At 37.5% G+C, this 22,469-nt stretch overlaps 1 protein-coding gene across 10 annotated transcripts in view; it reads right to left on the bottom strand.

Moving 5' to 3' along the window:
- Positions 1–22,469, bottom strand: part of SORBS2 (sorbin and SH3 domain containing 2) — an 85,073-nt gene that overhangs the window by 17,269 nt on the left and 45,335 nt on the right. For 5 of the 10 annotated variants that reach the window (XM_050895341.1, XM_050895343.1, XM_050895344.1 and 2 more), the window contains 7 exons: positions 13,591–13,643; positions 12,712–12,899; positions 8,425–9,984; positions 5,278–5,363; positions 2,624–2,670; positions 1,181–1,295; positions 956–1,084 (listed from right to left, as the gene is read on the bottom strand). In XM_050895341.1, the coding sequence (XP_050751298.1) occupies positions 956–1,084; positions 1,181–1,295; positions 2,624–2,670; positions 5,278–5,363; positions 8,425–9,984; positions 12,712–12,899; positions 13,591–13,643 (2,178 nt within the window). Of the gene's footprint in view, positions 1–955; positions 1,085–1,180; positions 1,296–2,623; positions 2,671–5,277; positions 5,364–8,424; positions 9,985–12,711; positions 12,900–13,590; positions 13,644–20,446; positions 20,504–22,469 lie in introns of all 10 variants that reach the window. The other 5 variants (XM_050895339.1, XM_050895340.1, XM_050895348.1 and 2 more) reach the window with 3 other exon arrangements.

The raw sequence follows: 22,469 nt of genomic DNA, 5'->3' as shown, positions 1-22,469 counted from the left end.
CCGCAATAAGCACAAAAGAGAATTTTAAAAAGAAATGAATCATCAAACTACCCCCAACCTCTTGTTCTCTAAGTTCCTATTCCTGATTTTTTTTTTTAAACCTCTTTGATGTTTACCAATCTCAAATGAGTGGAAAAACACCCATTATCTTCAGTGACGCTGGATTAGGCTCTAGGTCAGCGTGAAAAAACTGCATCCTTACTCTTATTTCAAAAGAAAAACAAACCACTGAATAACTTCTATGAACTCTAATTCTTAAAAAAAGAAAGTAAGAGGCAGAACTTTCCAGTGGATAAGTAGTATATACTACTTACAACTAAGTATATAATATCTGCAATAATAAAGTTCCTCTACAGCGGTAATATTCCAGTGTCTCACAAACCTCAGAAATTAAACATTTATTTTGCTCATGTGCAATAAAGTATAACCACCAGGATGTGCATAGAAAAGATAAGAGAATGTTATAGAAAGCGGACTGTTATTAAGTGAAACATTTGCAAGAACCGGTACATTCACAAAAATATCGCTGAGCCTTTTTTTCTGTATCTTTTTTTTTCTGTATCTTGTATTTTCTGTATTTTTCCATTTCTTCTATATTAAAAACCTTACCATGATAATTGTGACAGCAACAAATAATTATTAAAAAAAGGAATGGATAATTGAAGTGAAAACTAGAAATTTAGGTGGGCAGTTAGCAGATGCTTGCATATGCTTGCATATGCTCATCTACCACAATCCGGTTTACATGCACAACATATTTAAACTATTTGCAGGTAGCTCTGAAAGACTGCAAGCCAATAAGCTATTACATTAGCAGTTTCCTACCATTACATTGCTTTGTGCACAGCAAATATTGAATGCAGAGTGCACCAAAGCACAGTATTTACCTACATATTAATTCTGTGTACAGTAGACACTATAACGGTATTTTGATAAAGATAGTTCTAAACTGTACCTTTCTAAGCGATAACTCCACGTTTGTGTCTGCACTGAAATTATATTTGGCAATAGCTTCTCCAATCTCTCCAATCTGTGCAGGGGGAGGCGGCCTGGCAGGCTGTGCTTTTTCTGGGGGAAAAAGTTTCTAAGGAAAAAGAAAAACCACAGATTTTCATCATTCTGATGCAGTTTGTGGACCTATTACCCAAACTAATTCAAGGAATTAAAACAGAGAACAAACCTCGACATAAGAAATCGGGAATATTCCAACTCTTCCATGGTGCTCACCCTCGTACCAGTTTTGATCAATTTTCCTGAGGATATAGACAGTATCTCCTTTCTTAAAGGACAGCTCTCTGTAACAAATATATTTAGATCAGATGTTTACAGCTTTACATTTAACTCTTCTACCTGCATAGTTTCTGAAATCTTTACAGTTCGGAACTGAAACAGAATGTAGCAACTAAACATCTGAAGAAAAAGTGTCACAGCTGTGGTACATGTACCAGTTGATTATACCATATAAAATGAAATGAGTCACATTTATGAATCCCAGGTACTATCTGTAAGTTATATAGCCCTGTTTTACACCGTGATTCCAAGGAAGTATTACTAGTTATTACCAGAGGACTTAGTATAGGGTCTGCATGCAAGTATGATGTCTTTTGGATTGCCTGCTTAGATGCTGCTCTTATGACAGGCATCTGAGGGGTGTTTGGTGTTCTTTATGTAATCAGTAGGGAAAACTATAGAATATATCCCATGTCTCTATGGCCTATTACTACCTTTTTGCAGCAGCACAGCTTGGCGTGCTTCTGCTCTATGCATTTTTCTTTCAAGACAGCTGTTCAGAATCACGAATAACACAGGATTATGTTCTCACCATTTCTGATACTCAGGGCCTGTGATATGCTTAATGTTGGATACCAAAAAAGGGAATTATCCAAATAATTAAGAATATTTTCAGATCCTGGCCTGGGAGTTCTTTGCTGTATCATCCATTTAGTTTTTCAAGAGCTAATCTGCTGTTCTGATAATTCAAGTTGTGAGTTTTCTACCAGACACAGCTAATGTAATTCTGGTGTCAATGCTTGGCCATATCTAAAGATCATTTAAATGCCCTGGATCATCAGAACAACAGCAGGAATGAAATATAGGCACTATACTTTGACTCTCTTGTATCCTAAGACAGTGTTTCCTGATTTTGTTTTTCTTATGGACTGCTGTGGTTTGTCTTGGTATGGGACATGTCGCATCCTGCAGAGAGCCTATGTATGTTAAGACAAACAGAATGATGCTGAAGCATTATACAGAATTTTGATAAGCACGCTATCTATGACAGTATTTTAAGCATTGTACCTTGCGTAACCTAAATACAATTCACAACAAATGAAGAGCGTTCAGTGGGTGACTCTCAGGACCCATGCTCTAGAAGGCTGAAGATGCACAGCCATTCATGTGTTCAAACAAATACAATGGAGAATATAATAATTTAAGACATTTTTATTACGAAATAACTTCTCACACGGTGCTAATGCAGAGACTACTGTGACAGCAAGCAGGGTCCTCTGCTTCCATGGCATTTACTGTTGAAACTGGCTAGAACAGCAGTTAGCTGCCACAAGTGCTAGAAAGAGTTTCCTTGAATTATGAATTCTTAAATGAACAAAAGTCTTGTACTTACTTAGAAGTCTGAGCTTTAAAGTCATATACAGCTCTAGCTGGCAGTTTCTGAAAAGCAGGCAAAGTGGTTAATACATTCAGGTAGTATCGGTAACTGGTAAACATGTTTCAGTTTTTAAAAAGGTGACTAAGATCCAAAAAGAAAAGGACCTGTGCCTTACAGTGGTTCTTGCAGTAACAGGCAATTAAACACACAGCTTCCTTTTTTAAGGCAGTTAGGTGTTTCGTACTTAGTATTTTAAAACGAGAAATAGCAGCTAAATTTTAATACAGACTGCTTTGCAATTTTATGTTTAAGAGAACTACAAAAGGAAAAAAAAAGTTAACTAAATGCCAATGTGATTGTAGGCAACTAGATCTCTAGGTACAATGGAAAATTCACATGCTTAATATTCTCTAACACTTTAGATGCCACTTCTGTTAAACTTGCTATCTTTAGGCTAATTTCAACTGCAAATACTGGATCACATTTTATATATACATACAAAGGAAAAATTACTCTGACAGCTGGAGAAGGTTGGGAATATTTTAAATTTCTATAATCACATTCATAGTTTTAAGAAAGTCTGAGAAACACAGGACTGGAAGTGATCTCCTGCGTCATCCGTGCAGCTCTCTTGCTATCACAGGCAATCACATCATATCATTCCTTTCATATATTTATCAAGTTCTATCACCAAGTATCTGTAAGCTTAATGTTGTTTCAAAAATAAAACTGTAAAACAACCCTACCTCTCCTCACCTGTGTGGCTGACACTTAACTTTCACTGTTTTCAAAGCTGTGCTGAAAACACGAACTGTGATCCGACCCACGAGCCTCACTCATCTAGTGTCTGTCTCTGACAGATAACCAGCAATAGATACTTCAGAGGAAGGTGCACGAAGTGATTAGCAGTATTATGTGAGGATATTTGGTAAAGTGATTTAGTCTTTCCCTGCAAGTACTTGCACAGATGAGATGATTGCTACATTTTTAAAATCTCTCTCTAGGATATACTAGTGACTAGACTGAGCTGATTATGCTATTTCTGAGAGATACTATTTGTAATGATGTAAGGGTGCATATCTTTTTGTAAGAGGAATAAAAAAGGACACTTCTAAGTGTTGCGTTTTACCTTTCTTCCAGGCCAGATGTTCTTGACTGGGTTCTTTCCTTTCTTGTCATCTAAAGGCTAGCAAATTTAGCATACCAAGAGCATTGTCTTTGCTATAATAAAAAAGTCCCTGAAGTTATTACAGGGATCCTGTCAACTTGCATTTTGTAATACTAATACAATTTTCCATTACAGGTCTCCTTCAAATAAGATAGCCTAAATTTAAAAGCATTTTTCTGTTCCCTGCTGTTAAAAATAGTCTTTTAGATGGGAGGGGATATTCCTATCATCAACTGTAGCTAAGCCCTTTTCACTCTTTCCTGATTTTGGTACAGCTGGTGCTGTAACTACTAAAGCAAATAACAATATTATAAGAACAGTGGAGCTGATTAAATACAAAATACTTTGAAATGTACAAAATATACTGGAAATAAAGAAGCCTTTCTTCTTTCATCTTTTTAAATTACAGCGATCTTAAGAATGGCTTGTAGTGTATTTTCAAATTGAAAGATCACTTTCAATGTCACAAAATTCTTTAAAAGGAACACACAATACAGCTCCTGGAAGTTTTTTAACCTTTATTTTGTAACGAGCAGTCTTTTTTTGAAATTAGACTCTTAATCAGATTGCAGCAATATAACCATGTCAGTGGGGTGTAAGTGGATCTGAATTCAGATCCTGTAACCAGTTCTAACCTGTACCACCATTTAACAAGGTAGATGGCCCAGAGCAAAAACTTAAATATTAGCAATTAAAATACAGCACTCTTTTATGCTGCCATTATTTTGTGCAATATTTTAATAAAAATCAATGGAAAATGTTAGCAGTCTATGGTCTGTAGATGTTGGTTAATATAAATGTGCTTACTTTATGATTGAATAAAATCCCTGAAGCATGTTTGGAGACCATTTATAGTTCTAGATCTAGAAATATTCTTAAGATACTGAATGATATACTCCATTTTTTTGTGTATACTTTGTGTTACTTTAAAGGTTGCATACCTGCTTCCATTTCCTCTTCCAAAGCATTAATATAAGCAATCAGTATATAATTACAATCACCAACTGTTAGAGAAATTATAGATCGCTCTTAGAATAAGTGGTTTTGTCTAACACACTAACATTATTTTCTAAACAAAAATAATGGTGAAATACAGATGTTCTTTGTATCAGTTTTGAAACTACTGAGGCAGTTTCTTGGTGTAACGCTCTGGTTCTCAAAAGAGCCTTTCCCCAGTCACATCTGCTATTTTCTGTTCCAAACACCCACTCTGGTCAACTTTGACAGAGCCTATCAATGACTGGTAAACTTATGTCCATATCTATTTAAACATAAATAGAAGATAGAGCTTATCTTACAAAGCTTGATACTCTTTTAATTTCTTGAAGTACCAATCTCCTTAATGAAAAAGAAGGATGCTGTCCCATCTGATGATATGATCAGTAACTGTCCCTTTGGTCTGTATCATTACAGTGTCTTAAAACCAACACAAATCTTGTCTCAGATATGTTACCAATTTTCCATATGGATGTTGCTGCATTATTTATTGTTGTTTCACTACCTCTTTGTCTGTAGTTCCTCTTCTCTCCCTTGGAGTACATCGTCCCACATCAGTGAAAGCAGAATAGCTTCCAGGAGACTCCTGGTCTACTGAAAACAGAAATTATGTGAAACTACGGTAAATTAAACAAAACCATTCAAATCTGTGATGCTGCTTGGTTTCATTTAGGGGGGTGAAGAGATATTGAAATCTATTATTTTACATTTAATAGAAAGAAAAGCACATGATATGATGGCTAAAGTGCACCTTTAAAGAAAAAAAAGATACAAACTCTCAAGCAAAGGCAAAGCTGTCCTCTGATCCACAGCAGAAGAATATATGAGAGAGGATTGAGAGAGCAAAATTATGCCTCACTGTATGAGGGGATGCACCCCTACTGGACCAAATGAAAGACATGACAGCAGTACTGGCACTTCATCAGGTTGCATGAAACTGTTTCAGAATGCCAACGATATAAACACATAATTACATGCACAAAACATGATTAAAGCATGCTTCAATGAGAAAATAGTGAAGAAAAATTGTTTCCTCCTAAGTGATCTAAGATGCATTTCTACTTCACCAGGGGTACATGTTAGGCAGCACAAGGGAACTTAAAAGGATGTTATTTCATAAAGACAATTCTGTTTTAAGAGATGGAGCACAAATCATTACTCACCAATCTATGTGGCAGATTTTCTCTAAAGCACAGTTTACTGATGTTTATTACAGGATGGGGTATTATAGGATGGTGAATATATCTTTTCATGTTTTAATAAAATCAAAATCTTACACTCTTTATAGCTCTGCAAGTTGCCAACGTGAAATGAAAACAGAATGGAATTATTTCAGACCAGAGGATGAAATGAGCTGCCTCTTGACTTCTGAGATTTACTGTTTTAGTCTCCTACTGCCACAGTGATACCTGCTAGTGGAGACATATGACTGACGTTTGTCTTCCTTTGACTTCATTCACACAATCTGTTCTTACCAAGCCCATACATTTCTAAAGAACTACAACTGGAAAAAAAAGAATTGAAAGCATCTCAGCCATTATGTTGGGGTCTTACAGAAGAAAGATGTAGATGGCCTCCAGTAGGCTGTTGGCTAAGCCACAAAAACTTTAGGCTATTGATAAATACAGTGGAGGCAAAAAATGAGATAACTGTATTATTTATGTCATTGGTTGCAAGCATGCCATCACCAACAAGTATATCACAGTCCCAGTTCTGGACAGCTTTCTTGATAGGGCATGTGTCTGTGAATGAGGATCTATGCTCACTGCATAAACCTAAAGATATAATGCCTCCAAACACATCTATTATTTTTTTCTTTAAACTCTAGCAGAAAGAGAAGGACATGGGAGGGAAGGAGTGGAAACGCAGAAGCTTTAGGAAGAACGATTTCCTTTATTTCTATACAGCTCTTTGTGCAGTCAATATTGGTAGTTTTCAGTGTTTTTTGCTATGACCTTGGGGCCTCCTTGTGGATGGTGGCTGTAAGAGACACACACAGATCCAATGAAACATGAAACTTCATTACAAGTAGAGCTCAGCCATGACTGGTGCTGATGGAAGTCAATGGAATATTCTGCTGTACTCATTCTTCACACTACTTTAGGGACATTAATGTGACAGAGTGTACCACTTCCCTCATGCCAGGCTCCTTCATACCTGCAGAAGCTATTAGGAATCCACGTTTACTCTGCACTGTGGCTTTCCTTATTTTCAAGGACTGGAAAATTCTCATTTAGCAACTGTGATGTGTGACCAGCGTAATTTGCAACAACTTCAGTCTCATTGTGTAGTACTGCCTGCCAGGGTTAATCATCATCAGGCCTCAAGTATGACTAATTCAATTCTGAACTGCGTTTTGTAGCTGTTTTTTTACCACATTCTCTGTTCTCAATATGTCTATTTCAACTACTTAAGAAGAGATGGTACAGCTTCAATTCTGATTTATCTTGAAATACATATTTACTAGTGTGATACTTGCAAAAGTTACAGAAAAAGATGTGAGATTAAAATAAGATGGGTCTGATCAAATACTGCATAATTGATATATTAAAGACATGCTCTCTTACATCCATCTGTGATTTCAAGAATAGCTTTGTAATGTCATTAAATTCTCAAAGATGCTCTTTCACAGAGGACTGTATGTCTAGAAGCAGAATTCTTTAACACAGAAATGTTACCACCTAAAAAGAGAAATAAATGACAGACTTGCCAAAGACATTAATCTAAATCATCTGGGATACACTTTTGTGCATTCCTACTGTGAATCTGGTTTGCTGCTTCTAGTATTGCAAGGTTAAACTTTAACAACATTTTAAGCTCAAGCAATTTTTTTTGAGAAAAAGAGAAGCAGAGCAATGAACAACTCAAAGTAGTAACTTTAAAACCAGATCACTGTCAAGACAGGCTTTTTAAAAAGTTATACTCACCCTGACAGTTTCATTCAAGTTTTGATTATTGACAGTTTCCCTTCTAAGAAGACAGGAAATTTCTCAAAACTTCATAGATACATTAAAACTCTATGAGAAGAACTAGTTTTACTGCCACAGAAATTGGAAATTATATTGTTTGAACAGTGGAATGGAAACTTTCTAAAATGACCTTAAGGTCTATTCACAAAAAGTAATATAAAGCAGCGGAATTAGTGTATTTCCATAAGAAAATAGAATCAACTTTCTGTGATACTGGCAGAATTAACACCATTTTTGTCACTTACATGTAACAAAACTATACAGTACAACATGTTTCAGATGCAGATTTTTTTTTTTTTTTAAATAATAAAGGACGGGCTATCTGCATATTGTTTTCTGTTTGACCAGCATCTTATGATGCATGCATTCACTTTCTGTAAGGTCTTTTCCCTGGGGAAAAACACCACATTGCTTAATTTAATAACACCATTGTAATTTATAGCACTAATAATCTATTAGTTGAAATACACTGTTACTCCAGTTGTCCAGATTACTGTATTTTGTGAATAGACAGCAAATTTATGTGTCCTCATCACCTATGTAAAAATGATATCCCTTCATTAAGAATTGTGGGATGAAAGCTTCTTATAGATGACACAAAAATGGAATGAGAAAGGGTGAGAAATACAGGGAGTAAGGCTGGGTAAGTAAATCACAAGGATAGAGGAAGAAAGTTAATCCACCTTGGAAACACAGTGCACTATCATTGTTGTTAGTTGCGTCCATGTCTGGAAAAGAGGCACTAAGAGGTAATCTTCCACAATCATTCTGGTACAGTGGGCAATGGATAGCACCATCTTGAGGCAGTGGATGAAAAGGCTGGTGCATGGGACTCTTTTTCAGAGCTTTAAGAGATGAATTCCTTTCTGGAATGTCTGGAAGCAGCTCAGTAATAAGTCTGTGTAATATACTGTTGTCAGGCAAGCTTCCCCTTCTTTTTTCAGCTTTAATTTGGTCACAGATGTCTTTAAGCGCAGAATCTAGTGCTTCAAATACAGATGACTTGCATTTTTTCTTTTCAGTTTGTTTTTTAGGAGCTGCACTTTTTTTCCTCCGGAAAGGCACTGGACTGACTAGGAATGCTATCTTAGAGAGGCCAGATTCTGCTTCCTGTCTCCTTGGATCTTCAGTGGTTTCTTGTTTAGCCCTTTCATGTTTTAGCATGGTGGTGAAGCGGGTGTAGGATGCTGGGCATCGTCCTTTGCAGGAGCTAATCAGATGCCTGTGGTGGTGGTGGTGGTGGTGGTGGTGATGGCCTGATCCATAAAAGCTTTCAGATGATGTGAAGGAAAAGTGGTCAAAGTCACTTTCACTACAAAAGGATGAACCCTCTATCTGGATAAAGTCACTGAGGTCAGAAACCACTCCATCTTGATCACTGTCTGAAAAATCCATATGCGATCGTTGTGGCTCATCACTGGTCACTTCAATATGAATTGGCACCAGGGTTTTAGACTTGTAGCTCCGTTGTACCTGAGAGGGATGTCTGCCTTGATTTTCTTCTTCCAGCAAGGATTCGATAGAAAATCGCCTCTTCGCACATAAGCCATTTTTAGGAGGCTCTAGTGTAACAGTTGACAACATTTCATCACCTAGGTTCGGCATTGATTTTGACTTCTGAATTAACTTTTCAAATTCAGATATTCTGGTTGGCACCATGTCTCTGGGCACCTCTTCAGTAGAAGACTCTCTCCACCCTTGAAGAATACTTTTGTGCTGTTCTTTTTCGTACTGCAGTATTCTGGACTTCACAGAACAAATCACCTCAGAATTCATCAAGTCCTTGCGATTGATGCGGTGCATCTTTTTGTACATTTTTAGGAAACCTGGGGCATCATGTGCAGATCTGTGACGAACTCTTGACCTACTACTACCACGGCCCTCAACATATGGGGAGGTCCAGTTCATTGAGCAAACTTCTTTGGAGTCCTCCTCACATAACAGAGAGCCCATGCTTTCAGACTTGGCCTGTGCATCCGGAAAGCTATCGCGATCATCTGTTAGCAGATCATCACAGCTACGAGATTTTCTCTTCGGAGAAGCAGTTTCTTCGGTGCTGCTCCAGACTTCTGCATTTTGACGAGTCATTTGCCAGCCATTCTTGTAGCTGATTGCCCTTCTTGAATCGTTTGGAACAGCTAAATGTTGCCTATAAGTGCTACAGTAATCTAATTCGTTTGAGGTGTTGTGGTTGTGCACTGAATAACTTAAAAGGGATGGATATACTTTGCTAATATCCCCACCTTTATAATCCATAGAGCAGCATGGTAAAAAAGAGACATTAGCAGAAATTAAAAGATTCAGAAAGTTGGAATTAACATCAGTAAGTATTAGAAAGACTAGAAAAAGGACAGCAATTAATGCATCTATCAACTTAGGTCAGTACACAGGTTGCTACAGCCTGGGGCAGCAGAGCTAATAATTAAGTTATTTTCCAGCTGTAAAAATGTACTCATGATAATTTGAATGTCAAAAAGAATTCCTTATGAACTATGGCGATGTTACTCCCCCTGCAACACTCCCCCCCACCAAAGCAACGTAAGAAAACAAGCATTAATATTGATTTTGAAGCAGGTCCACAGACAATAAAAGCTGTAAAGGATTTAAAAATGAAGCCAAACAACAAATCTAGACCTCAGGCAAATATTGACTGTTCCACCTGTGCATTCTGAAAGAAGCTGTTCAGAATTTTTGAGATGAATAATGCTCAGAGAGTTCACAGCAACTGCATATTCTAAGATAATTAAGATAAAGATAAATCTTTATATAATCCTAGAATCATAGAATGGTTTGGGTTGGAAGGGACCTTAAAGATCATCTAGTTCCAACTCCCCTGCCACGGGCAGGGACACCTTCCACTAGACCAGGTTGCTCAAAGCCCCATCCAGCCTGGCCTTGAACACTTCCAGGGAGGGGGCATCCACAGCTTCGCTGGGCAACCTGTTCTAGTGCCTCACCACCCTCACAGTAAAAAACTTCCTTATATCTAATCTAAATCTACGCTCTTTCAGTTTAAAGCCATTACCCCTTCTCCTATCACTACATGCCCTTGTAAAAAGTCCCTCTCTGGCTTTCTTATGGGCCCCCTTTAGGTACTGGAAGGCTGCTAGAAAGTCTCCCCGGAGCCTTCTCTTCTCCAGGCTGAACAACCCCAACTCTCTCAGCCTGTCTTCATAGGAGAGGGGCTCCAGCCCTCTGATCACCTTCGTGGCCCTCCTCTGGACTCACTCCAACAGATATAAGATCAAATGGGAAATTTCTCCCAGTTGTTCAAAGGTAGCATAGGTAGCCCGTTCTTTCCCTGTGTGATAGCACTGAAGGGCGTGGTGTTTTCTACAGCTTATGGAGGGCAGAACAAGGCGGCTGAGGAACTGCTATGTGGGTGTAAAGGAAGATGTATCAGTTTACTGAGCCTAACCAGCATGTAGAAGAAACAATAACCCTTAGAGATTGACTTCCATAACAAAGCCTAAGTTTTCAAGCAAGTTTTAAGACATATTTTACACGCATACTAGATCTAGAAGTCACTATGAGACAAATCTGAAACTGTGGTCTCTCATACTTGCACTGAACTTTCAAAAATGGTCTCAAGTGGCAACATTCAGTTCAGGACACATGCTTCAAACAGCTGAATCTGCTTTCTAGAACAACTTGAATTTGGAACAGAAACTGAAACACTTGAGTTCAAAATCCATGCTGATCAAACAGCTTACAATGTGCTGCTGCTTTAACAAAATGGTTAATTCCAAGAAAAATTAACATTCTAGTAGGTTTCACAATGCTGGGAGAGAATTGAGTGACACAGCTAGGTCACCTTCCGAAAGTTAATTAGCTGTGGTAGATGTTCTTAAAGGAAGGATTTTCAAACACAGAAGTGTTTAAGTCATGGTAAGTGCTCATTATTGGTGGTGTAGTCAAAGGTAAATGCAGGTAAATGGAGTTTACCAACTTTTCACTGCCTGGCCTGGTACACCAAATGGATGAGTTTACCTACTTTTTAAATTACTGCTATAACACTGGGTTTCAAATACATTTGCTTTTCTATTACTTCACTCTTAATATTCCTCACTGCTTTTCTTTGTCTGACGCATTCTGTTGCAGCCTGGATATTCTGTTCTTTTCAGTGGGAATTTACTTTTACAAAGGTTTACACAGTCCCTAATACAGCTATAGGCTGATTAGTATAGCTACAAAATACAGCAATTAAATGAATAATAATAACTTAAACAGAAGGAGACATATTGTATATAGTATTACTCTGTATATTACTTCCATCGTATGTTTTACTGGAAACCTTTCATCTGGCTAAAAAAACCCACCTAAAACCCCAAACCCAAATGAACAACTGATTGAATTATCTCTTTTCTAGAGAGACATGGAGAACAGTAATAGAATGGCGAGTTACCTGGAAAGAGAAGCTAATTAGATTGTATATGCTGTACTAAATACTTCAAGGATTTACAAAATAAAAAATCAGACTATGGATGTTTGCTTGATTAAATTAGGTCCTGAACTGACAATGTCTAAGACATCATCTATAGATTTGAAAGGTCTACTATCCTGGAGACACATCTTTAATCTTATATGCTATTTGTCTTGATTTACTTTATATATATACTGAAAACAGTTTTAAAATCACAATAATCTAATAAGAGCGTAGTGGAGTTAATAAAACTTTATGGGTTTATATATTGCAGTACAGATCATAGTCTTCATTTAGTCAATTTTCTTTTGTTAGAATAAGCAGTTGAAACTGGAAAATCCTTGTTACAAATCCAGCTTTTCAGCTTAAAATTACACACGTAAGAATAAACAAGTTAGCCTTTCATGAAAGGCCCAAAGCTGTTGCTTCATATGGTATATCACCCAGTGAAGTGCACTGAGCAACAGCAGGCAGTTGCATTTACTACCAACGTATTGTACAACACATCCTCAGCAGTTTTCTGCTAACAAATGTGATCTCCTCTTACCTTTAGCTCTTGATGGAGAAGAAGGAGACGAGCTAGTTAAAGGCTTTCTAAGGGTGGTATACGGGCCTTGCATATCTGTACGGCCTAGGCTAGGCCTGTTTGCGTTCTGATCACTGTGCACCCTCTGATGACTTACAGCAGGTTCTGACTTCCTTCTTTTTCTGTAGTCACTCGCAGTACTTGCAGAACTACAGAAATAAGCAGTATTAGCAGACGTCTAAGTCTGAGATCAGAATTCAGGAATTTAAAAAGTAAGCTTATAATTATATTATTGGTTTATAGATTAAACAATGCCAGAACAAATACATCAAAAATATGTAAAGGGGAGAGGCACTGGTCTCAGACATCTTACAGCATATTTCACAGAGAAAAGCTGAGTTTCTTCTTCACCTGGTTGTCTCAAAGTTTTATACAAAATTGTTATGTCATTTTCATAGTGAAGGCTTTGAAATAAATGCATCAAGTTTTTTTTACACTACTTTTTGGTACTAGAAGTTCAGCGCAAAGATAGGAAAAAGACACCAAGAACAGATGAGGTAGCATGCTTAGGGAAACAGCACTGAAAGTGGTGCAGGCAGTAAGGTTAAATGATAGATCACTGCAGTTGAGACAGAAGCTCAGGGATGTTAGTGGAAAGACCCAGAATGCAGCATGGCTTATTTTGAATGTAAACAGTAAGTCCTTGTAAAACAAAAGTAAAATTTACATTTCAGTATCAAAATACGAACACCCTCTCCATACATCTCTCTATTTTGTTAGTAGCTCACAAGGTGAATGTTAAAATCTGACTCTTTGCAACATCTGCTGGTTTCAGATCACAAAGAAAACCCTCAGGCTGTATAATCTGTGTCTACTGAAATAATATATTGTATTTCTTACCTAGAGGGCCTGTCCAGGCCTTTGTCTGTTGAATAGTGATGATATAAGGAAGTCTGTGAAAGCAAATATATGAATCTGTTATATGTCTGTATTTGAAAAAGGGGTGACAATTTCTGCTTATCATGTTTGATTATACTTTGTTACTCTGTGACAAATCCTGTAAAAACAGACTATGATGATTAACATCCTGGGCACTCTAGCATAGATACCGCAATATTTCATGAGAATATTTATGCAGTTTTTAAAAAGCATCACTAGATTTCATTTCATGTTCTACTTCAGTAACATTTTTTCTTTTAAAGCACAGCTAAATAATGATCCAAAGTCATACTTCTCTATACCCTTTTCAAAAATAGATACAGAGCAGCTGAAACGAACTTTTACCATAAAAACATAAAAATCTGAAAATAATTCCCTCATGCGCAAGTGAGGTCTGCAGAGCTTCTCCTCCCCTCCACTTACTCACCAAAATCCCACCATCAATTATAGCCAGAAACTTTTGTAAATCCCATGATGTTTGTGGCCAGTTGCTGACCACCTTATATTCCTGGTAAGAACAGCTCTTATCACAGAACATTAGTCATTGCTTATGGAGTTACGGAAGTAGCTACTGCACGAACCCTGGAAGATGGAATGGAGTACTGCTCCATAATTTTATCATTAATACAAAGTCAACCTTAAATGACCACTAATTTTAAAACAACCATTTCATACATTTCAAGCCTGCAGTCAGAATTAAGTATGAATCTAGAATGAACTGCATGGTCCCTGGGGTGTTTCTTCATGGGTACAAAGCAGTGTCGTTCAAAAGTTAAACTTGTTTCAAGTTTCTGGCATGTTATTTCAGAGCTAACTCAATGGACTGGAAATAGAACTATCATACAGATTTGTAAGCTGCAGGAACTATTTTTCTCTCTACAGAAGCCTTCTAGACTTCCTCTGTATGGAAAAATCTGTATAGACTTTCCTCTGCACAGAAGGACTGCAGAAGTAACAGCACTCATGGCCTGCGTAAGTGCTTTTCTTGTTAGATATTCTTTTTTCCAGTGATTTGAATTGCAAGTTCATGAATAGGACTTCACCCAGATTTGTTAACTGACACTTACATATAGTTCTACAAGTCACCCGTAGTCTAAGAATATTTTGGAACATATTTCATGGGACTGTGTACTTTAAAGGACATTCTAGAGTAACTGTTTAAACTACTTTTGCAGGTGAGGCACTATAAAGACAATACAATTGTTCAGTTAGAGTTCATTTGTCAGTAGGCTTCATTATTTAAGACCTGCATCACATACCAAGTGATCCCATCAAGACACTAACTGAAGTTTTAATTTCTGGATTATACTGAAACTTATTACACTGTGAGGCAGGGAGAACCACACAAACATGATACAATATGGAACAAATGTTATCTAAAACTTGAGCTAAGATCATTCTGATTTTCTCAGTAATTTTTAACTGTAGTTTAATTTAAATGACATTAAAAATCAGGTAAAAAACCTCCCGGCTTTTGGTAAGAATGGCAGCCGAGATGTAAACAGTTAAAAGATGTTAATAATTCAAAGACTTTAAAGTTACTTTCCAGAGAAAATAAGTCCTCTATAACTTATTTAAGGTGATCTCTGCATAGGGTTTCAAAACGTTTATTTTTTCTAAAAAGAAAGTTCTTTGTGGACAAGTATTCAAGTATTTCTTCTGTGTTACTACTTATTACTACTATTATTCTCACTGTTAAATAATGTTATGTTCATAAGCTCCAGCTTGGATCAGAATAACACGCTGTATAAACACAAAGGTAGAATCCCACCCCGAGTGAGATTACAAATATGAGATAAGTGATCTATAAAGAATATGCTCACTGCAAAAACCAGTAACAGAAACCTGACCACTAGAAATGGCAGAACTAGGTTCCTGATACTTCTCTCAAGTCATACGTGCCTTAACTTGTAAAACACTGTGGCAGAATTAGCTTTAACATGCATTTCTATTAGATTAAGCATTATGAATATGAGCTGTATCCTATTAGTAGTATTTGTGCACAGCTCTTGTTCCTCTTGATTTGAACAGAAATTTTGAAGGCAACGAATTTTGAGAACAATATTCGATTGTAACGCAAACAGGGTTATGGCAACTCTGATGTTTCACCAAGAGACAGCATAGGAACTAGCCTGTAATTGAAGGAATTTAGTTTCTGGTCTATTTCAAGGCTTCTTGGTGATCTTGGACAGTTCAACATGGCATGTTTTCATCCCACAAACTGTCACATGGTTTTCATTTTGGGGGAAATCTCAAAGTAAGCACATGTCCAGGAAAAAAGGAAACTCAAGGTTTTGGTTATAACCACTTTTCTGTTTTCTTCCAATTTATTATGAAATGGACTACTGGACTAAATAATGAAACCATGACGATTGTTCCGCTTCATTGTTTTAGTCACTTGTGTGTTTAAACTTGCTAGTCTTTGCATCTGTTCAGAATGGAATCAATGAAGGACTCAGGTAATACCTCTAAGAAAGAATCATGTGTTCTAGAAGTGATGCATCTTTGCAAGGTTTTAAAGTCTCTTTTTTAATATTCCATCACCACATTAGAGGCAAAGCTGAGGCAGTTTCTCTGCTTTGCAGTTTCTCTGCTGCTGCTGCAATTCTTACCTGATGGATACTGTTAAACTGTTCCTGTCAGAGCTCAATTAGCCCCAAAGCTCTGAAACTGCTTCCAAACAACAAATGTGATTCTATTGTAATGCACTACATTGTTCTGTATGACAAATATTTTGTTTTATAATAAAATGGGAAACCAAAAGAATAGATTTGCTCTTTTTCTCATCCTTATCCTTCCACTGCTGCACTCTATCATGGATTTTCAGGTTGTGGAAACTGGTGCTCAATTTCTGGCAACATACAACTCTGTTTCAGTGACTTATGCCATGGATGAAAGAGGGGAGCTAGAAATAAAAGCTCCAAAAATTACTCTAGTGCTACGCTAAAAAAAAAGGGCCACTTGTCATGCAGTCATTTTCAGCTCATCCAATACAATCTCCAGACACATTAGAGGAGACATGATCTCCTCTATTCGTCTGCATCTCATTTAGAGTAGAGAATGACATGCATGCAACCCACAGTGTGTGCACTACAGCAGGAAGGAGAAAGTGGTATTAAAAAAGTATCAATGGCAATATGTCCACCTGCTAGGAATTACTACTGTGTTTATTCTTTGTAAATTAACATGTCCTCAGGTAACACTCATCTGCAATTTCCAGCCTGCGTATGAGAGATCTTCACGCAATCTGGGAATTAAGCTGTTACCAAGAGGAGCAAGGTGAGGTAGTGGACGTAGCACCCATTCTCAAGGAAGAGGGAAGTGTGCATCAGTGATGTCAGGATGGCTCTCTCAGTGGGGCAGGTCTGCTGTAGCAACGGCCTGTTGGAAGAAGGCTACCCACATTACTGATCATGTGCCCAGCTTCTCCCAGTGTTAGGTGTTTCCATCAGTGAAGGTTTGCCTCACTCATACAATGATATATCCCTTTCCCAGGTGGCTTTCTGTGCAGTGGTGCTCCACAGATGCTTTTTTCCAAGATCGAGAGTACTGTGGAATACAATCAAGTTTTATCACAGCATCTGATTTTTATTTGCTAAATTTGCTAAAACAAACCTATTTTTCTGCAAACATATGTGAAGTTATTTCTTACAAGTTTCATTTTCCTAGCAAAACACAGATTTCAAGGTTTGGGTTATTTTTAATCATTTGTCACTGCATTGTTCTTAGGTGATAAACAAACTATGTATGACACTTCAAAATAAAAACTGATTTGTGGATTTGAATGTGAAGAACAGAAACAGATAATTGTTGACTGAAGTATTTTAAGTACTGTAACCTAGCTCATAAAGTCAATGGACTTAAACTTTAGAGAGAAGGGGTACTGTGAAACAAAACCATACCATCTGCTCTAGGAAAGGAGTAAAGAATCAAACCTCCTTTTCACAGGCAGATTAAATAGAAGCTTGTGTTTTGGAGCCAGTTCTGTTATGGAGATGTGCTGATGATCATCAGATATTCTCAGATAGAGACTAAATCTGCTATCAGCACTTAGGAAATTATCCCTATTTTATTTCTTAATATTTGGAATGTGTATGGGGCTCATGATGAGTGCATTAGTGTTCACCTATTCTGTCTAAACAAAATACCATGGTATTTGTTTTTTAAAATATAGAAGGTATTTATTCCCGAGTCTTTACTGTTCATACAGTTCATATTTTCAAGTTTTTCTTTACATCCTCTGAAAGCTGCAAATTACTTTATGACAATTCTCCCACCACTATCCAACTTAATGATTTTAAGATAAATATCTAATATTATGAGGTCTGCCCGCCATAGAACCATAAAAGCCAGCAGCAGAGTTGCTCACACCAACAGCTAGTGTAACCACAGTTCTCCTCACATTTCTACACAAGAGAGTGAAACCAAGGCCTCAGGTCTATGTGCTTCCCTACACTATCCACAAAACACACACTGAGCCTGTTCCGGAAAACGTCAGAATCTTATTTCAAAACTGGCCACAACTATCAACCTCATCTTTGTTGACCAGTCACTGCCACTGTCTGGTACCAGCAGAGGAAGGAAACTCAGGCTCACAGGTGATCTCTGTTAAAACTGTTGCATGAGGTGATACAAACATTGCAGATTAATTGTCATTACAGGGTTTCTTGTGCAGGCGCCAACCTCTTCCATTAGAGATGGGACTGAGACCATCTGTCACATGACACTGGCCAAACAGCCATGAAGCAGTGATTGCTTTCCACCACTTGCAATGGCTCCATGGCTATACAGACCATGATGTAAATCCCAAGGGCGGTATAGATCCCCATTGCCTCCTGTGGAAGGCAATGGGTAAATCACACAACTGAAACCAAGCCAGAGAGAACTTCCTTATCCACAGCATTCCCCAGGCCATAAATAGTGTGTTAGTGATCAGCCTAAGACAGCATGAAGTGTGTGTCATGCCAAAATTGACTGCTGGGTTACTGTATGGCTTTTGCTTTCTGTCCTTTAAGATACTCTTATCACCTTGAAGGTAACTTGCCCTTTTGCCCTTTCTTTGATGCCGCCTTTGAAGTCTTTTCTATATGAAAGATACTGTATGTTGCACATTGTACACTACTAATTTTTACCACAGGTATACATTACTATATATAGGCTGTGTGGAGTTTATACCTTCTACCCAGAGGCAGAGCTGCACTGATATAGCATATAGGGGAAAGATGAAAGCAAACAGTGGATATGGTTGTTTTTTACTGCCAAGAGTGGATACCACTGTTTCTAGCTTCCCATCAGCTCTTGGGCATTTATTGACCCATGATCCCTCCAAGCCACTGCCAGGTGGCCCAACAGAACACATCTCCCCCACTCCTCCATCTCCAAAGCTAATTAGGCATCTTCCAGAATATTCAACACTGCCCTATACGGATAAAGGCTGCCTGAAAAAAATAATTAAATATTGGAGGCAACCACCCCAAACTACCAAATACAGACTTCGTTGAATACTTTGATTCGGTTCTACTCAAAACCCCATATATATATTTACAATTAAGCTGATGTTTTAGCTGTTTTCATGCATCAAGGCTTTAATGGCAACTGAAAATGAAGTTAGGAAAAGCAGGCAAAAGTTGTAAACAACAAACAGGCTTGTTTGTGTGATGGTTCTAACACTTTAACAAGTTATTTTGAATATTTCCCCTCCAGAAAAATATTTAATTTGCTGTATTTTGTGAACATGATTTATCATATTCAAAGATTTAAAAAGTTTCAAAATAAAAGTCTTTGTAAATTAAACAAAGAGAAAACCAGTATTACTTAATAGTTGTTTTACCCAGACCTCCTGAACATGATAATATTTCAAATAATCATGCTAGGACTTTTAAATTGTCTTCTTCGATATGCAGTACTCTATATACTGAGTATATATAATCTATATTAGTGAAGGCCTAGAAGCTTATTGTCTCAGAGAACTGGGCTCAAATTTCACAACCATGAGGTTTTTCCAGATTTATAGAGCTTAAAACCAAACCAGAGTAACTTGCCAACAATTAACAATTTACAGTCACAATTTGTGTTTAATTTTTGGAGAGACTATGGAAGATGAGAGTGAATCATGAACATGAATGAAGTAAAGCCACCATATGAAGTAAAGTTATTACAGGATTCTCTGACTTTTGCCCTAACACTCTAAAAATGGGGAGGGAGGCGAGAAGGAATGAAAGCCCGAGTGTCTCCCACTCAGAGTAGGGCAATGACAGCCCACTACCTGATCTTGATGCATTTTATTTGGAGTAATGACAGCAACTGTCAATCCTGCAGTTATAAATTTACAACAGGATTATTAATTGCTGTTTTACCTGATTAGCGACCTTAGTCATAAATACTTAATTGGAGAAATGATAGCTTAGCCACAAAGGCTTTCACTTGACATATAGAATTTGCAGTCAGGTATTTTAATAAAAAAGTACTACTGTGCTGATGTATTAATTATGTCTGAAAGCAATGCACTTGCCCAACTCTGAAGAAGTGGGAATTTGTCAAAGAGTTAGAGACGTATGGGCTGTTGTGTAATTCTGAGTGTTAATCTCTGAGAAGTTTTGGGGATAAGGACTCACAGTTCCTAGGATAATAAGATCAACATCCAAATGCACTAGTGATCTGGAAAGATATGAAGACAAAGATACAATGATTGTGAATTAGAAACGTCTCATAGCTGTCAGAAGGAAACCACTAAATTTTAACAAACTTAAGACATAAATGGCGAGCACTCCAACCCTTCTTCCCAAGAGAATCATCTGAACAAGAATCATTCATTTACCTCATTGGAAACACCAGAAGAACTGTCTTGAACATAGTCCAAAAGCTTTTTAGGTGGCTGCATCATAAAAGCAGAAGTGTAGAGATGAAATGGAGTAGAATCAATGGCAGCAAGGAATGAAACGTGGAGAAGGTGACACAGTTAGAAACTAAGTGTTGACAACGTCAGATACAAAGAGTGACATATATGGGTAGAATGGAAGGAAGAATGTGTAACAATATTTTTTTAAATTATGAGCATCTTAATAAAACGTTAGTAACTTTAGGTGGTAAAATTTACAACTGGAATGGTTGAATCAATACCAGCAGTTTTTAATACTGATGAGACAGAAGAGTGTAAAGCATCACAGTTACATTCTGCTGGGGAAATCTCAATATATTTTATATTACAGGAGACACTATTCTCAGGTTATCATTATCAGTAAAATATTGTTGACATATTGTTCATCAGAAGAAGGTATCTGGACTGTTTCTGCCCACCTAGAGGGAGGAATGACAAAACAGCTTGAATGGCTAGATAAAAGGAGATAAAAGGTAATCAGTGAAAATGTGATACATTATAGACCACTGGACAACAAATTAAACCCAGATATATTCAACTATTTTTTTTTATTTTCAGGTGGTATTCAATGGGTAATTTTTTTGAATGTTATGATTAAAAAAATAAAAGTTTTAAAAGATGTGGTTTGCTTTCTCTTCTGCTCTCACTGAAGTAGCGGCGAGTTCTGATTTTGGCTTATGGCTAGCTACAGAAAGGGACTAAGTCCAGGACTAAGGTACCTGGTTCCCAGAGTGCCCTCCAGGGCCCTGTGTCAAGTGCTCAGGCTCCTCATGTAGCCTGGCATGTCAGTAATTAGCATGCTGAGGGGGGCTCCAGAGAACTGCTAGCTAACAGGGAAAGATAAGAATGGGAATGTTTTAAATCCTGATACTCTCAAGCTCAAATGCCATGTCTATTTGGGATTTCCTGCCTGTGGGCAGGTGCTTTTGTTTTTTTCCGCTCAAGCTGCCCAGGATCCTGGGGAGCTATGAGAATACCTAACCAGGCTGAGGAGAACGCTTGGGTTTACCTCCCTCCTTTTTCTGAGGGGGTTTGATCTCCCATCTTCCACCTATCTGGAAAGTACTCTAACCACCGTGTTAGACATTCTTCTGGGATGAAGACATTTGTGATCCTTTTTCCTAACGATGTTAGAGAGTGTACAGGAAAGAATTTGAGCTCTGTGGAGCCAGAGAGGGTGTGTGCAAAAGCAAGAGCAGGTGCATCTCCAGCCTGGTCGTTAAGGCACTGTGCAGGCAGGAAGTGAAATGTAGTTCTCAGTCTTGCTTCGAGGACAACGTTACTGTTTTATCCTTGTATAAAATATACAAACAGCGTTTGGTGCTTACAGCCAATTAAGTCTGTGGTATTTGCAGAAGAATTGCGAGTGCCTAGGCAACCAACGGTGAAAAACTGAGATATCTCTGATGTTTAGGTGTTTCAACCAAATGGAGCTTTTCAGGTTTATAATTTTAAACATAAATGCTTGCAGTAGGACTAAGGTAGCATCTGTTTGCCCGAGTCCTTTTTTTGGACCTGGCTACTTGTGAAAATCGGAGCAACACTGAATTCTGTCTGTTCAAGCAGGTGTCCAGCTTCAAAACAGCAAACCTGTATATCTCTGTGTTCAGATACAAAATATATATTCTGCATGTATGCATATAAGAGGGGAAAAAAAGGAAAAAAAATCCCAGTATTTACTGCCATAAGCAATTTGTATATGGCTGCGTGCATTTAAATTTAGACACATTCCTTCAAGTAAAATACATGATTTGTAACTTAGCATCCCTAATGCAAACTGACTTTTTTTTCTGTTCTGAAAGATTGATCAAAAATAATCCAGCCAAATGCAAAAGATTTAGGGAGACTAGTAAAGATCCCTGTTTAACATGCAATTTGTCTTGTTCTTAAATATTTACACACTACTATTTGTATAATATGTAGTCTATATTAAAGCTATTAAAGCCACTACTCTGGCAAGTTA

Source organism: Gymnogyps californianus, chromosome 4 (genome assembly GCF_018139145.2).
Source record: "Gymnogyps californianus isolate 813 chromosome 4, ASM1813914v2, whole genome shotgun sequence".
NCBI lineage: Eukaryota > Metazoa > Chordata > Aves > Accipitriformes > Cathartidae > Gymnogyps > Gymnogyps californianus.
This window is presented reverse-complemented; position numbering and strand designations above follow the sequence as displayed.